Source organism: Urocitellus parryii, chromosome 2 (assembly GCF_045843805.1).
Source record: "Urocitellus parryii isolate mUroPar1 chromosome 2, mUroPar1.hap1, whole genome shotgun sequence".
In the NCBI taxonomy this organism is placed as follows: Eukaryota; Metazoa; Chordata; class Mammalia; order Rodentia; family Sciuridae; genus Urocitellus; species Urocitellus parryii.
Genome location: NC_135532.1, coordinates 119938477 through 119956150, shown reverse-complemented (window position 1 = coordinate 119956150; position 17674 = coordinate 119938477). Strand labels below are relative to the sequence as shown.

The 17674-nt window shown below is 44.7% G+C and overlaps 1 protein-coding gene across 1 annotated transcript in view; it reads right to left on the bottom strand.

The window, feature by feature from the left end:
• Window positions 1-17674, bottom strand: part of Wwtr1 (WW domain containing transcription regulator 1) — a 123201-nt gene that overhangs the window by 44663 nt on the left and 60864 nt on the right. Inside the window, exon 3 of the mRNA XM_077795305.1 lies at window positions 8295-8431. Coding sequence (XP_077651431.1) covers window positions 8295-8431 — 137 coding nt within the window. The remainder of the gene's footprint in view (window positions 1-8294; window positions 8432-17674) is intronic.

The window sequence follows — 17674 nt, the reverse complement described above, 5'->3', positions numbered from 1 at the left end:
TAGCTACTGGCTACCATCGGTGACATATCTCTGTATACACAATACTCCAAGTGTTCATCTAGCATACTGAGGGAATTTTATCTTGGAGAATATTTTGAATATTGCTATAGCAAATATCTCATGGGTCTTGATACTGCTTGTGGAAGAGGAGATATTCTACCTAAATTTTGCATTAAGAAAATTTATGTCTTCATCATCTAATGTTAATACATTAAAAGAAAACTGATCTAGATAAAGTTATCCTACATTAAGATAACTGTAATATACTCAGGAAAATACAAGGTTTATTTCTTTATTAAATATCATATCCCACTTTATCACACATAAGAAAAGCCTAAAACAACCTGGGATGCTACTCAGTGGAGAGCCTTTGCCCAGCATGTTCAAAGCCCCAGGTTCTACCTCTATTATCATCAAATGAATAATAGAAAGTTGAAGAATCTTTTAAAGCCCCAACTCACATAATTCCCTATCTTTCTTTCTCCTTCTTTCCTGCTTTTTTTTAATTTTTTTTTTTTTAGTTGTAGGTGAACACAGTGTCTTTATTTTATTTATTTATTTTTTATGCAGTGCTAAGGATCAAACCCAGTGCCTCCAACATGTTGGGCAAGTGCTCTGCCACTAAGCCACAGCCACAGCCCCCTTTCCTGCTCATTTTTAAATTTTGAGACAGTGTCTCGCTAAATTGCCCAGGCTGGCCTTGAACTTGTGATCCTCCTGCCTCAGCTTGCCGAGTTGTGGGATTACACGTGTGTGCCACCATGCTCAGCCATTTCACATACTTTTTAAAAATCTTAAAAGAAAGGTTTCTGGAAGCCCCAAAGAAAAGTAGTCTTCAGTGTGGAACTGAGTGAATTTTGACAACAGACAATAGCTTCCTCAAATCTATTTAAGAAAAAAAAATAGTGATTTTTCTATAGTGTTTAGAAAACTCTTTCTTCTTTTCCAATCAAGGAAACCCCAATCAAGGAAAACCCTGTAAGAACAGGAACCCTTTCCCCTCTTCCTGTGCCCACCAGCTCTCCACCCCCCATAAACACACTTTCCACCACAGCAGTTCTACCAGCATTCCCCACCTCCACCCTCCTGGTAAAATGTTTAGGGTAATGCTGCATAAACCACAGAGTTCAAAAAAATGATGAGAACATCCAATCCAGAAGAATTACAGCAGCCAGATATGTCTGCCATGATCCACCATGTAAATTTGATCAGAAAGAATATTCCCTTCCCTCTGCTGCCTCCACATAATTAAGGCAACCATAAACATCACACATCATCTTTTACCAGTTTTGATACCAGAGATTTTCAAAATATATAAATGACAAAATTTGCCATTTATTTTTTTCAATTATGTACCAAGAATCTCTGGTCCAACATGGTTGTATGCCTGTAATCCCAGACCTGGGAGGCTGACAGGCAGGAGGATCACAAGTTCAAGGCCAGTCCCAGGAGCTTAGCAAGACACTCTCAAAACAAAAAATTAAAAAGGACTGGTGACGTAGCTCAGTGGTACAATCACAGTAGCACACACACACAAATCTCCGTGAGGGACTGGTTATAGAAGAAAGAACAAAACAGAGAAAAATCTGTGCCCTCAAGACTTAGGTTGTAGAATCAAACAAGTGCATTGCAAAAGGAAGAACAATGTTGTAATGGGTGAAATCATCTTTGGGATTAAAGTGGTGACAAGTTCTATTCTAGGTAAATCATTTACTAAATTTTGCCAATCTCAAGTACATTTTGATTACTACCTTGAAACCACTCCTCTGATTTCTTGTTTTCTTTTGGAGTTTCTGTGACACTCAAAAAAGAAGTTAGTAATAAAGTTTAAACTGAAAAAAAATATATCTCTACTCTCAAACTTTTGGAGGAGGAACAGGCAGGGATTGAACCCAGGGGCGCTTAACCACTAAGCCACATCCCCAGCCCTTTTTATTTTTTATTTTGAGACAGGGTCTCGATAAATTGCCTATGGCCTTGCTAAATTGCTTAGGGCCTCGCTAAGTTGCTGAGTCTAGCTTTGAACTTGTGATCCTCCTGTCTCAGCCTCCTGAACCACTGGATTACAGGCATACATCACTGCACAGCCTGAAATTTTTTGTTTAATGTATGTTTTGGTTCTAGAAAAATGGACTTAAGAGTTCAGTGAATCCCAAGCCTATAAATTAGATCCTGATGGGACAGTTTTAGGACAGAACCCTTAACAGTGAGCACAGAGTGGATTAAGTTTACCAATAAGCAAAATTTTCTAATGTAGCTCTTGAGAAGTGTTAGGCCGTAATGTTGATTTGTTTCTCTAAGCAAAAGTGAATGTGGGACTTACAACAATGTCATCATAGTCCTGAAGTCGTCAAACATCACATGTTAAATGAATTTAATATTTGTTTATTAGAAATAAAAGAAATAGACAAAGGGAAATAAGATCCCTAGTCTGACTTTGAACTTTAAGGATCCTTCTCTACCTGCTTCAGGCAACACCAGGCTGTGGAATCCCTTAGCTATTTTATTTGCTTTTGATAAAATGTTTTTAAGGGCCTTTGTGCACTTTGTAGAAGGCAGAATGAGTCAATTTAGCAGGCTGAGCACAGACAAGATTTTCCATCTTGTCTTGAAAAGCATGCCCTAGGGGGAAAAAAAATGGTACATGTGTTTATAATCTGAGTACAGATGGAGACTCAGACCTGGATGGCTTGGGCTCTGAGCTGGTGGACGACACAACTTCAAAGGATTGTGTGTGTGTGTGTGTGTGTGTGTGTGTGAATTTTTTTTTTTTTTAATTCCTGCAGTATTAAGAATCCTGGCTGCACTTCACCAAGTTTCTGGAGTGGCCAGGGCTGGCAGTCTGGAGAAGTTGTTATGTGGTCTTTATTTTTCCCAGACTGTCTGGAGGACACTGGCAACCCAGGTTGGAGCCTCAGGCCAACCATAAGTTCTGTTAATGTGCGACAAGAGCCCGTGCAGTAAGCTTTATGACCGCCAGGATTATCACCAAAAAGGCCAAAAAACTGCATGTCATGTTCCCTTGGTAAAAACACTTTAGAATACAGGGCATTTTATGTTGCTTTGTGATTTTGGTATCTGCATGCTGACACATGTCTCACTTGCAGCAGGGGATACCTCTTCCCTCAGAACTTAAAAGCTGGACGGCCTCTCTGATTCCTGCCCCTGGGTCTGACAGGGATGTGATGGTCACCAGCTTGCTTTCCTTCATCTCAGAACTGCTGCCTGAGGTTAAAGATTATTTTCCATTGCAGCACCAACTAGTATCACAATTTGTAAGCAAAAGTACCCAAACAGTAAAATTGACGTTGCCGCGGCTGGGTCTTCCTGAGGGAGCAGCAGCCCCACTGCCTTCTAACTGAGCACCGCAGAGGCTCTCCCTTAGAACACAGGGAAGTCTGCCACCAGCTCACAGGAAGGGTTGCAAGAACACATCTCTGGGCGCTTGCTATAGGCCAGGCCAGGAACCTCCTTACTGCTATCAACTTTATCAGGTAGGTACCACTGTCATTACTTTATAGACAAGGAAAATGAGCCTCAGATTAGGTAAATAACAAATCCAAGTAATAAGTATCTAACCCAAGAGAAACTGAGTTCTGACTCCAAGTGCTTATGAAGGAGACTCCACTTATGAAGGAGACCCCTGCCCTCCACCCAACTCCCAGGTCCCTACACACCCTAATAAAGGACCAAGTTCAGGAGTGGGCTCCACTTTCTCCAGGCCCTTGATCCACAGGTCATAACAGGGTAGACAGTCCTTTCTCTTCCCCTCATTTCATTTTTTTTCTTCCTTTAAAAATTAATAGGGATATTAATAGTAATAACAGTAATAGTAATTAATAGTAATCAATAGTAATTAAGGTAAAGAGCCTACTTGAAATTCTTTCTGGTTTGTGTTCTGGATAAAAAGAGTCACCTTTCACATTTGCACATACCCAGAATTCTGCCCTTTTGCTGTGTCACTTACTTAAAAGTAAGCACTCTGGACGCACTAGCTTCCCATGGACTCCCAAATGTGTCCTCTCTTCTGTACAGTCTGAAGTCCCCCAAGGTCTTTCTGTCTTTCATTCCTAGGCAACATCTGGGGATTCAGACTTAAAGGTCACTGGTCTACTCAGACAAAATCAAACTTTATAGTTACCCGATTCAGCAAGCAGAAAAACTAACATTTCAGTTAGAAACCACACCAAGCTGAAGTGACTATGTGAAGGAAAGTGGGGGAAAAAACAACTACTACTATACTACTACTACTACTACTACTACTACTATTATTATCCCCTTTAGAGCCTATTTTATTTTCACCTGGATATCTGAAAGTTCAGTGAATCCAACCACATAGCAAATCTGCCAGTCTATTCTTACAAAATCCTAGGACAGAAGACACACTGGATTTATAGTCCACTCTTCAGGGACACGAGGAAAGCCCTTAGGAAGATGCCCAGGATACGGAGCTTCTTGCGGGAGGGAGAGTTTACTCGCCAGAGGGCGCTATCCTCACTGAAAGTAACCAGAGTGTTCCTCAGAGCACTTTGCAGTCTCCCCAGTCCAAAATAAATATTTTTCTTGAAAGCCTTTATAATGAACAACAAAATTCTCTGAAAATATACATTCCATGGTTAACTAAAACATAAAATAAAGCTATTCTTTCCAAAAAGAGTGATGATAATAAGAATAAACACCTCATTTAGCCACATGTGGTGACACAAGCTTGTCATCCAAGCTATTTGGGAAGCTGAGGCAGGAGGATCACAAGTTTGAGGATAACCTGGGCAACTTAGTGAGACCCTGCCTAAAAATAAAAACTGGAAAAAAGTAGGCTGAGGCCCAGTGGTAAAGATGCACCCTTGGGTTCCATCCCCAGTACCACAAAACAAACACAAAATGTACTTATTTTAGCTTACTATGTGTCACATACAATTCTAAGCATTTTACAGATATAAACTCATAATTTCCTTACATATTAATAATCCTCAATCTACATGTGGGAAGACTGAGGTACGACTCTGTGACCTCACAGGGTCATAGGCTGGTGACTAGCAGAGCCAAGACACATTTTTGGACAGTCTGACTCTTATCTCCATATCCCCAACCTACGGAAAAATGAGGGGTCTAGCAGAGGTGGTGGCCACACCTGTGATCCCAGCAACTCAGGAGGCTGAGACAGGAGGACTACAAGTTTAAGACCTGCCTCAATACCTTAGTAAGGCCCTAAGCAACTAAGTGAGATCCTGTCTCAGGAAAAGCATTAAAAAGGGCTGGGATGTGGCTCAGTGGCAAATTGCCCCTATGTTAAATTCTTAGTACTCCCCTCCCCAAAAATGAGAGGCTTCAATAAAAAGAGATTTATTTATAATATATATGTTACAAATTATATCACAGCTCTAGAAATAATAAAGTTAGCTATAAAAAAGGTACTAATTCTGTCACCTGAGAGCAATGCTATTAACTTTACTTTGACATCATTTTCATATATATATATGTGTGTGTGTGTGTGTGTGTGTGTGTGTGTGTGTGTGTCATTATGGAGACATTAAAAGGGACATATCACTTAAGTTCACTTACATTCCATTGAAAAGTATCAAAGTTCTAAATTAAAGAATAAGGAGGAGGAAAAGAATCTGATTTTTTTCCGATGCTGGGGCTTGAGCCCAGAGTGCTCTACCTTGGAGCTACAACCAAGTCTGTTCATCTTTCACTTTTTAAATTTTGAAATAGGGTCTCACTAAGCTGTCCAGACTGGATTCGCACTTGGGATCCTCCTGCCTCAGCCTCTTGAGCAGCAGGGATTATAGGCATGTGCTATCACACCTGGCCTGATCTTGTCATTTTTAAAGAATGATAATAGTGAGTATGAATCATAGGCAGAGCTTTTAACTTGGAACGCAGTGTTCTGACTAAATCATTTGCTATTGGGACGACATTGTGACTCTAACTCTTCTCCTGGTCCTTGGAACCTGCTTGATGTTCCTGATTATGTTTCCCTCACTGGAACACATTTGTGACTCTCCACAGACTAACTCTATAAATGGGCAATGTTATACTCCAATGTCGTTGGGAAAACCCAAGACTGCATGTTTTAAGAAACTTATTGCCCTAATTTCTTAGAAATCTGTAAAGTAAGGTATTTCACTCAGCCGCAGGTAAATATGTTTCAGAATGTTCAGATACAACTTCTTTAGGGACACTTCACTAGTTTGCCTATGGGTCTTTTGTTGGTGGTGTTTTTTATGTGTTTTGCAGTATAGGGATTGAGCCCAGAGACACTCTACCACTGAGCTACATCCCTAGTCTTTTTCATTTTTATTTTAAGATGGTCTCTGGTAAGTTGCCCAGGCTGGCCTCAAATTTGTGATCCCCCTGCCTCAGCCTCCCAAGTCTCTGGAACTGACCATAAGCACATGCAACTACATCCAGTTTATCATACAGTTTTTAAGATTAAGGTGAGTGCATAGAGCAGAGTATGACCAAGCATAATGATTACTGGTAACCTAAGTGTGCGTTAGATCAGAGCTAGTCAAGGATATTAATTGCAGCATATCCATATGTTGGACTATGAGGCAATTTTTAACAAGGAGGAGGCAACCCTAAATGTATGAGTCTAGAAGTGGAAAGACAAGACACAGTGTAGAACATGAGACACCAGCTCAGTGTGAACACGTAAACAGCACGGTGTGAACACACACAAAAACAGTGCATGCTGAGGAACTGGCGGGCAGAGGTGACAGGGATTGCAGGGAGACCTACTTTTTGAACACTTCTTTGAAGTGTTGGAATGTCTTTTACCATGCCCATGAGATATTTTTTTCAATTATAAGAGATAATAAAGTAAGACCTAGGACAGGGAATGCACTGCAGTGCTAGAGCACACACAAGCCCAGTTCAAACCCCAGCACTAGAGAAAGATGTCAAAACTTTAAGAATCAATTTTTAGAATATTTAATGAAAGCTGAAGACTGATGGAATTAGGAAACTCATTTACTTGGTGATAGATAGATAGACAGATAGATATTTTACAGGGGATTGAATCCAGGGGTGCTTTACCACAAAGCTACACCCATGGCTGTTTTAGTTTTCATTCTGAGACAGGGTCCCACTAAATTGCTGAGACTAGCTTTGAATGGGTGAGCCTCCTGCTTCAGCCCCTGCCCCAGTCGCTGGGATTACAGGTGTGGCTACGGCACACAGCACGGGGGATGTATTGTGACACTGGCATATGCTCCTGCATGAGCACATACATATTTGGGACAAATAAGTCATGGGAAGCTTATCTCCATATCCCCAACCTCAGAAAAATGAGGGGTCTAGCAGAGGTGGCTCTTCCCCTGCTCACAGGACTGGGCCACTTTCCTTGATCTGCCCTTTACATAAGGCACATGGAGAGGGGAGTCCAAGGCCTCTGCTCTTGGACACAAGCACACCTGCACACTTTAGCACCAAGGTGCAGACTTTCTGGACTAGAGTGCGTCCATTTGAGTTCACATGCACTGGCTGAGCATCTCGAGAAAAAGGGGTCTGGGGATAACGCTGCCGTTTTCATCCAATTCATTCCTGAAAATCCAGTGGGAGGTACTCTTCACCCCTACATTAACTACTCCAGGGATAAAGCAGTATCTGAGTATTTAATCTTAAATGGAAATGTCTAAGAACATTTTTTACAAAACCAATCTAAGGGCCCTTTTTTATTTTCGAGCCCCAGGAGGAAGGGAGGGAAAATTGACCCAAAACCTTGGCTACTTCTGCCCGCCAGAGCACTCCTCAGACCTAGTGTCCAGTGCACAGGATATAAAGAGCAGAGACCATTCCCTTCTCGAGGCTAAAGGTCACACACCCAAACACTGTGGTTGACGTGACAGGTGAGCCTCCCCACGGGGCACATGAGGTGATGGATAACTGCACCAGTAGGGAGCAGGGTTCCACCCTCAGCTCTGTAGTCCGAAGACTGTAGGACAGGGGGTCCTCTTGTCCACACAGGGGCACTCTGTTACCTCTTGGAGGCTATGCTGAGACCTGACCAGGTAAGGCCTGGGAGGGCCCACCTGCTGTCAGACATAGCATGCAGTGTCCCTGATCCCAGTTCACAGGAAGGGACACTGCCTTAGTCTAAATGGAAACAGGACCCAACAGGGACACTCTAGTGCAAACTTAAGGCAGAGTCACAACCTATGTGGCCAAGAGGCCAAACAAAGGAGGGACAGGCAGCAGGAAAGGGCAGTATGGAGGGAAGAGACAGACAAGGCACAAAGAGGCCTGGAGCCAGCAGAGCCCCCTCGGCAGGAGTCGGAGCTGGGGCTTACCCAGGTTTGGTTGGGATGCGGCCATGGAACTCTGAGGCACTGGTGTGGAAGTGACGGCAGGGCGGAGGCTCATATGATTCAGGGGCTGACTCATCGCCTTCCTGGGGTCTTGCCAGGTGGTGATTTTTTCTGTGTGACTAAAAGAAGGAAAACAATTAGTTACTTTTAAATTGTCAGCATCATCAGCATCAGTAATAGCAAAACAATTAGGCGACGCTGGTCCTTCCCTCCGAGCTGCCTGCTAGTATCTACCAGTTGTGGTGGGTTTCAACCCAGAACACACTGTCCTCTGAGCCTCTGTCCCAGGAGGCCACAGTGGGGACTGCAGAAACTGAACACAAGCTCTATTGAGCCCAGGAGCCCTCATCTACCCATGGTCCATGACACTCGACACCATGGCGAGCTCATCTCCAGGAGTGGGACCCATGCTCTCCTTCCCCAGCCCCCTGAGCCCCCACACTCTCCCAGCTCATGGACCTGACACGAGGGGCTTCCTCACACAGCACCCCTGAGCTCACCAAGACAAAGCAGCCTGGCTTCAGCCAATCGCCAGGTGACACTATGAGGCCCAGGACAGAGCAACAGGAAATGAATGCAGGGAGGCGGGCAAGTGGAGAGTTGGGTTTAAAGCATGCTAGTTTCTTTCTTTTCTTTTTGTTTTTTTTTTTTTTTCATTCATATTACTAGGGCTTGAACTGAGGGGTACTTTGCCACTGACCTACATTCCCAGTCTTTTCTATTTTTTATTTTGAGAGGGGCTCATTAAGTGCTGAGGGTCTTGCTAAGTTGCAAACTTGTGATCTTCTTAACTCAGCCTCTCAGTCAGTAGGATTCCAGGCAGGCACCATCACACCCAGCATGATATATATATATATATATATATATATATATATATATATATATATATATATATATAAAAGAAGAACAGAATCATCTACTGCCCTGACTTTGCTTTACAAATGGTATCAGAGGTCTTTCTGTATCCATCACAGACAATACACTTGGATAGAAAAAACTGAGTATTAGCCCTTTGTTCTGACCTCACAACTAGTTTTGCCTCTTCCCTGTCAAACCCCACACACCTAGGAAAGGTCCTCAGATGCGGAGGGAACAAAATTGCTCTTTCTGTTAAACACAACTTAATTGTGAATAATGATGGCCTCTCAACTCTTTAGTGCAGGAAACCACTGTTACCAACACTTGGCTCCATCTGAGATCTAGAAACTTTCTTGAGCTGGAGTTAGTTCATCTTCATTATTTTTTATTTTATTTTGTTCTGTTTCCTCACAATTAAATGCCTCCACTGCTAATATTCCTTATCCAAGACAGAAATTATTCCCATAGGAAGCTCATTCACTGCCCTGAGTGAGAACCTGGATGTTTTCCAAACATCTTTAAGGGCACCTATATGGTGGTCATACCTGTAATCTTGCTACCCAGGAGGCCAAGGCCAGAGGATGACAAGTCCAAGGCCATGAAGTCCAAGGCCATCCTGGGCAAGTGAGAGAGACCCTGTCTCAAAACAAACAATAGAAAAGGCTGAGGATGTGGCTCAGTGGTGTTGTTCTTGCCCGGCATGCAACTCAAGAGGCCCTGAGCTCAACTTCCAGCATCACACACAAAAAAGTATAAAAGGACTTGGGGTGTGTCTCAGTATCTCAAGGTAGGCCACTTGTTTGCACATACAGGACCCCTCCCTCTATCCCCAGCACCTTCAGCAAAGCAAGTGGAGTGAAATGTAACTACCAAATGTCAATACTGTAGGTGCCATAGTCAATCTTAAAATAAATAAATAAATGAATAAAAGAACCAATACTATCTTGTTAAGAAAAAAATAGGGAAAGATTGATTGAGGTTCATTTCCCTAAACATAAAAATAACAAAAGAAATGGTTGAGCCTTCACCCACCCATGGGGTGCCAGGCACAGTGGGGAGCACCTATAGTCCCAGTGACACCAAGGCTGACAAGTTCAAGGCCAGCCTTAGCAACTCAGTAAGGCTCTAAGCAACTTAGTGGGACTTTGTCTCAAAAATAATAGAAATTTTTAAAGAGCTGGGGATGTGGCTCAGTGGTAAAACACCCCTGGGTTCAATGGAAAGAGAGAGAGAGAGAGAGAAGGAAAGAAAAAAGAAAGGAAAGAAGGAAGGAAGGAAGGGAGGGAGGGAGGGAGGGAGGGAGGAAGAGAGGGAGGGAGAGAGGGAGGGAGAGAGGAAGAAAGAGAGGAAGAGAGAAAGACAAACAGAGAAAGAGAGAAAGAGAAAGAGAGAGAAAGAAAGAAAGAGAGAGGGAGGGAGGGAGAGAGGGAGGGAGGGAGAGAGGAAGGGAGGAGGAAAGGACAGACAAGGGAAAGACAATGAATGGTCTTAGATAGATCTGAATTTGACCGAAGTAATTCTGTTTAAAGCTTTAGTAAAATCCTTGAGTCAGTTTTTTGGCCTGAGGAAACTCAGCCTCTGGGATTTGTCACAGGCCTTCAAAGCGAGGAACTAACTGAGGAGGCTATCAGAGTGCAGTGGACTTCTTTATCAAGGTAACTGAAGCTGAGAAGCGACTCTCCATCAGACCGTCCTAGGGTCCACGGCCTAGGCGAGGACCTTCCACTCTGGAGCAGGAAGGGCAGGAACCCTCCTGTTTCAGGAGACTCTTGGACACTGACACTGTGGCTACTGGGCCTACCATCAGCCTGGGGGTGGCTTCCTCCTCCCTACCCGTTGCTAACTTCTGCTGGGACCTTTTCCCTCTGCTGGTCCCAGCAGAGGTCAGCAATGGGTAGGGAGTGGTGGCCTGCAGGCTTCTCCTGCTCCAGTCTTCCTGAAGCCCCTTAGGCACTCCCAGGGTGGCTGCACCCTCTCGAGGGCCTACTGCCAGAGACTGCAGGGTCTGCCAGGGCCCTGCTGAAGCCCGCCTGCCAGGGAACCTCGGCTCCGAGACCAGCACTCACCCTGTGCACAGGACCCAGGGGGTTAAGGTCACCAACCCAATCCATGAGACACCCAATTCCATGAGACAAAAGAAGAAAAAAATAAAAAATAGGCCAGATCCTCCCTGAGAGCATCCACAGGGTCCGTTCTGAGGAGGACCTTAACACCCTCACAGTCTCAGGTCTCAGGTGCAATTCAACAAGCTTCCCAAAGTCGTGCAGCAGAGAGCAGGGTAGGAAGCCCTAGCTCCCAACTCAACAGCTGTGGACAGGGTGCCACACTCCATGAGCACCCTGAGGGGTAGGTATGAAAATGAGCCACGTTAAAACCTTAAAACCCTGACTAGCGGCAGAACCACTGACGGCAAAGATCAGATCCTTTGTGTAAAAATAGAGTCCAGCAGCTTCACCACCTGGGAAAGGCCTGGCATTTGGGATCTTGACCCAACTTTATGGAAGGAAGCCACACAACAAGAAGCAGAGAGGCCTCCGTGAGACAATTTGATTTGCCGGAGCAATAATAATCACACAAACAAGACGGTCACAAGGCTTCAGCAGCACGTGGGGCTGGTTTCTATGGGCAGAGATTACTTTCTCAGCAGCTTCCCTCCATCCCCACTTCTTGAATATGTCCCTGTGGATAGTCAGCACCAGACATCAGGGCACTGTGGGGACAGACTCAAGGCAACCTCCACCCACCTCTATTTTCTAGCACAACCTAGGAAGCAGGTAAAGGGAACCACATCAATATGAAGGGGGAATTTAAAGGCAGCCTGGGGTCACAAGGACCAAAGCAATGGGTTCAGCACTCAGTCATGATGCTGAGAGCCACAGCTGATGGGTCCCGAGCAAACTTCCAGCTGATTGGCTCCTCTGCAGTGATGCTCATTCGGCTGTTTCCTCGCCCTTTCAGACCAGGCAGCTGCTCATTGGGGGACTCTTTTGGCTCCGCCCACACGACCCAGCCAATTGGCCTCATGGGCAGGAGGAGTGGGGGTTGAGAGGCTCCCTGGATGCCAGTGGTGGCAGTTGGGCTCTGAGGGAATTCCTGAAGAGCTCCTGTGGTGCGTGTGTTCTAAAAATAAAATCCTTTCTGCTTGACAAGTGGCTCCTGAATTGTGCCCAGCAAGAGGCGGCATCATGCTACTTTCCTCCATCCCCAGACTGCAGACCTCCCTAGCCTTTCCTTGATCCCTCTTATCTGGGGGTACTCCGGCTTCTCTTCAATGGAGTACGGCTCTTCTGAGAGCCCTGTGGAGCACAGCAAATCACTCTGCACACTGAAGGCACCTGAAAAATCATACTTTTACAACCTTGTGATATTTACAAGCCCAACTTAGGGTAAAAGTAAACTGTCATATTTTTAAAAATCAGGTTTTAAAGACTTTTTGATTTGTTAGGCCAGTTTACTTATCCTTTTAATATTGTAACAAATATACGGGCTGAAGACAATTTGCTAAGAAATTGCTAAATAGCTTTGTAACCTTCTTTTTGTGAACCGATCCAATTAGAACCATTAGTGTTAAAAATGGAAATTGAAACAGATTTGGATGCAGTTGATAAAAATTGAAACAGATTTGGATGCAGTTGATAAATTCTCTGATAGGGCCTGCCAAGCAAAGTTGACTTAATGTCAGCAAACGCTATGCCAATTTTTTAATCCTGCGCCAGATGGCAAGAAGACTTTAAGACTTACATTTTTTCCCCAATTAGAATTAGAATACAAATATCCCTGAGCTCAGTGTGTTTCAGGGATAAATACTACCTGTGTTTTGGTCTAATTTAACAGTGCATTCTTAACTTAAATCTCGAGACTTTGAAAATGGCACATCATATCTTACTCATATCTTGTAGGACATTTGTTGTGGATTTTGCCAGTGGCACTTAACAGTCCTGAGGACACCAGAGATGGTTCTTAGCCACAAGATCAAGGACAGCTGGCGTGCATTTACTCATCCTCTTAGCCAGACCCACACGCGCACTCCTTTTCCAGGTAGCCTCCCTCTGCTGTCCCCTCTGGTAGACCACAGTGAGAGCTCACAGCTGCAGGAGTCACTGTCCCTGTGGACTCTCAGCTCACAACCCCATCTCAACTGGCAACCTGGCATATCTTGCTCACAATAGTAAAATGAGCGGCCCTCATGTGCATTATTCTTCTCTGCTTAATTAACCCCAATGGACCATTTGGATGATGGGGAATTCAATTTTGAAGTTCAATACATTGACAATCAAAAATAAAGCACTGTCCTTCACATGCTGAAGAGGGGCACAGCTGTGTCAGTGCTATTTCTAGAGCCCTCAGTCTCCCTCCCAAGTTGGCATTCTTCTTACTGTCACCCCAGGTGAATAGTCTTTGTCCCAAAGCAGCTTTCATAACACCATAACTGGTTACAATTCTTCTTCCATATAGAGCACCACACCCTGCTATTCTAATGCATTAGAATAAAAGACATAAAGAGGTAGAAGTCCAGATGCAAATGTACATAGCTGACACATCCATTAGCAAAATATTTCAGAGTTTAAATGCCAAAGCTATAAAAACACCATACAATAGAGGTGACTGCTCAAATAACAGAAACGTGGTAATGAGAATACTTATCCTTCTTTGAAATCACAAAAAATTTATAGTTAAAAGGTTCCAGTCAGGTTGTCACTTAGGCAGCTCATCAAATGTAGCTGTAGTCTATGACACAGGAATAATAATTCATATGCAAACAGAAGTTTCTAGGGTCTTCTAATAAAAGACAATACAAGACCAGAAAAGCATTACTTTGGTGTATGCTTCCGGTCTCCACCATTCACTTGCCAATTCAAAAAATTTCAGAGTTCTCTGGAATTCTGAATGAATGGCAGGGCTTGTATTTTTAACTGCCAGGCTCTAATCCTTGACTTCCACCCCAGCCTTGCCAAGAAGCCTCCACTTGTTTAAATTAGCAGCAGTAGAACGGCAGCAGCGTGACGAGGACTTCCGCTGGGGCCAGCTGTGGTGCTCCATCCACCACAGATCCTGCCCACGGAGCCATGGCCTCTTTTGCAGACTCAGTTCGGGCACTTACTCAGCCAGGGCTGCCCAGTCCCGAAGCAGGGCTGCCGTCAGCCCAAGGAACAGCAGGAGCCGCCAGGGATGTGACACCTTAACATGCGTAATTCCTGAAGGGGCCTGGGGTGTGGAAGAGGGGGACACTATGAATGGCCGCTTTTCCAGAAAACCACTTTGGGAAAACTGTGACTCATCAACAGAGCCCCTGTGTGACTCATGGGCCTCGCTCCCGGGCAAGGTTCAGCCCTGTGAGAGACACCCCACCATCCGTGCCAGCTCCCCAACATCACCCAGCACTGGCAAGGCTGGCTTTGCCTCTGCAAACTGAGCCAAATTCTTGCCCAACCTCATTTCTCCTAACCCCTGAAAAAAGAAGAAAAAAAAGTCAGCCTGGCAGACTTGCTGGCTGGTGTGCCACAGGCCGAGCACCCTGTGTGAGCCCACTCAGCCTTGTCATCCACATCCAGCCTTTGGTTTCCTCAAGTCGGGATTGGCAACAGCATTATAAGATTTATAAAACACCTGGATTCTTCTCTTGGAACTAAACAACTATCAAGAGTTTATCTCAATCCATTTCCTTATTTCCAGATGACAATTCTAAAATATGCACTAACTTTTTCTTTTTCTCACAAAAACATGGATTGAGAAGAGGAGGAGGGGGAAGAGATGAGGTTCATTGTCAATGAGAAATGGAATGCTTTCATCCAGCTTTTCATTTGACATTTACAATGGGATGAAATATTCCTTAGCAATTCACTTCTAAAAACAGCTTTGAGGTTGGGTTGTAGGTGAGTGGCAGAGCACTTCCTTAGCATGGGCAGGGGCCTGGGTTCAATGCCCAGCACTGCAAAAAGAAAAAGGGAAAAGAAAAAAGAAAAGGAAAATCAATTTTTGCAAATGCGGAGTGTGGGGGTAATCACCACTAAAATCCTTTACAGTCCACTAGGCTTCATGTATATTGTTATCTTTCAATAAAACTAATGCAGCCATTCCTTCCAGGATCAGGGTGCACGCTATTTCTGGGGCCGAGCTCCAGAGGCAGCAATGCTGAACCCCAATCTGTACGGTGGGATTTGCTCCTCGTGTGGTGTTGAACTCAAGTCAATGAATCATGCATTCAGGGCCGAGTGCCTGCCAGGCCTAGGCCCTCAAGGAGCTGGCAATCAACAGGGTGGGAGGTGGTAGCAGTGAAGTCAGGGTGCAGGGCTAGGGAGCCGGTGCAGAGCCTGACCTTTTGTCTCCAGAGCTGCCTGTTTAGATAGACCTATTCTAGGGCTGCCTCACACCTGGGCAGCAGCTTTAATCTCACAATTAGTTTTTGAAAAAAAAAAAATGTTTATTTTGAAGCCACTGAGCTAAATGCTGAATGCTAAAATACTTTTTTGAAAATTGTTTTTCCAGGCTCTGTGTGTCTGACATGTGTTTCTAACATGCTGTTTTTCCAGTTGTTCTTAAGTAGGACATTGACCCACTGCTTGGCTGCTCCTGAGCAGCTCCGAATGTCAAACATCTCCAACCTAAGCCTGCGGCTGCCCCCACCCACCCCTTCCAATGGGACCAAATGAATTAATGTCACTCGGCCAAAAAAGAGGGCAAAGCCACTTTAAAAAGCAAAAATTATTTTGGGTTAGTCTAGCTTCTCCTATGTTCCTGTAAAGGGCTTCAATTCCTTTCTGCTGGTTTTATTTTGTTTTTAAATTCTAGGAAGAAGATGAGCCATGGGCCCAGCTGTCAGAGCCACTTTCTCTCTGTACATGTTGGAAAGACATGAAACAACATGGACTTTTAAAAGACTGATGTGAACCCAGAGACTGAGGAGAGACTGGAAGAGCTCTTCATAATGAGGATCCTATTTTGCAAGAAATGAGGAGGATCAAAAACAAAAACTAAGACATCAGAGAGGGACCTAGTTGGGCTTCAGAGGCAAGGAAGACTGTCCCTGGGGACCTTAGAAGTGACCATCAGGCACCATCAGGCACCAGTCTTATGTTTCAGCTCTGTTCACGTTTTCTTCTTTTCTTTTTTGATGTTACTGGGGATTGAATCCTGGTGCTCTACCACTGAGCCCTTTCTTATGAGTTGCCCAGGCTGACCTGGGACCTGGGACCCTCCACCATGTTTCTTTACATGAATTTCCCAGCATCTTTTGTCCAAATGAGACAGAGTGGTAGAGTGGACTTGAATTTTGCCTCTGCCATTAATTGGCTAAGAGGTCACTGTAACTTCACTTAACATCTCTGATCTTGGTTTCCCCCAAAGGGCATAAAAACGTCCATTCCATGACACTGATTTGAGAATTTCATCCAACCACAGAAGTAAGGCACCAAGCACCGTCCCAGACATTCATGACACCCTTGAAATATGACATTTCTTCCTCTCCTATACTAAAACCTAAAGGGATGAGCACATTTTTTTGGTGGGGAGTATCCGGGATTGAACGCAGGGTACTTAACCACTGAGCCACATCCCCAGCCCTATTTTGTATTTTACTTAGAGACAGGGTCTCACTGAGTTGCTTAGTGCCTTGCTTTTGCTGAAGCTGGCTTTGAACTCAGGATCCTCCTGCCTCAGCCTCTCGAACCTCTGGGATTACAGGCAAGCACCAAGCCCAGCAGGATGAGTAATTTGATTGAATGAAAAAATATATATATATAATTTTTTCATTCATATATAAAATTTCATATATATATATATATAAAATGCTCTAGGTACAAAGAACCCCAGAAAATGGGAGGAAATAATGGCAGACATCAATTTAATACTAAAACTGCAGGCACGTTTGACTTCATATAGTTGGAGTGGCCAAGGACTCACTGATATTGAGACAAATATTCCTAAAACAGAACATCTAGATAACCCATCTGAACAACCACGTCAGGAAACCAGGTGTGATACTGTGATTTAAGAAAGGACCCCTTGGTCCTGCCCCCTTTGCGGACACAGCACCCATCTCCCTCGAGGCGGAGGAGCTGGAAGCACCTGCTGTTCTAATACTGGCTTCGCCCCACCCAGTCCTGACTCTGAGCTCTCTCCGCAGAATTTCTTGGGTAGCAGGTGCATCTTCCGTTCTTTCGAGACAATTCTTGGAGGACACCCGGAAAGCCCTGGGATGTGGCTCTTTGCCAGGGGAACAGACCACGTGATCGGAGGGGCGTGTCCTAGCCCTGCCCGTGGCCAGGGGAACAGGGGAGGAGCAGGTGGTGGAGGTGGTCTCTCATGGCCGAGGCTGCGGGTCAGTCGCGAGCCTCTGGATGGCAGACCCTAGAGGCCCCTGGAGCGGCTGGCAATCTGGACTGGACGCTCCCAGCCCCGCCCACTCCTTGCCCTGTCCACTCTTCACCGGCCGATCGCCTACGGGGACCTGTCAGCCAGTTAACCAAACCGGATGGGGGCGTGAGAACCACGGCCTGCGCGGCGGT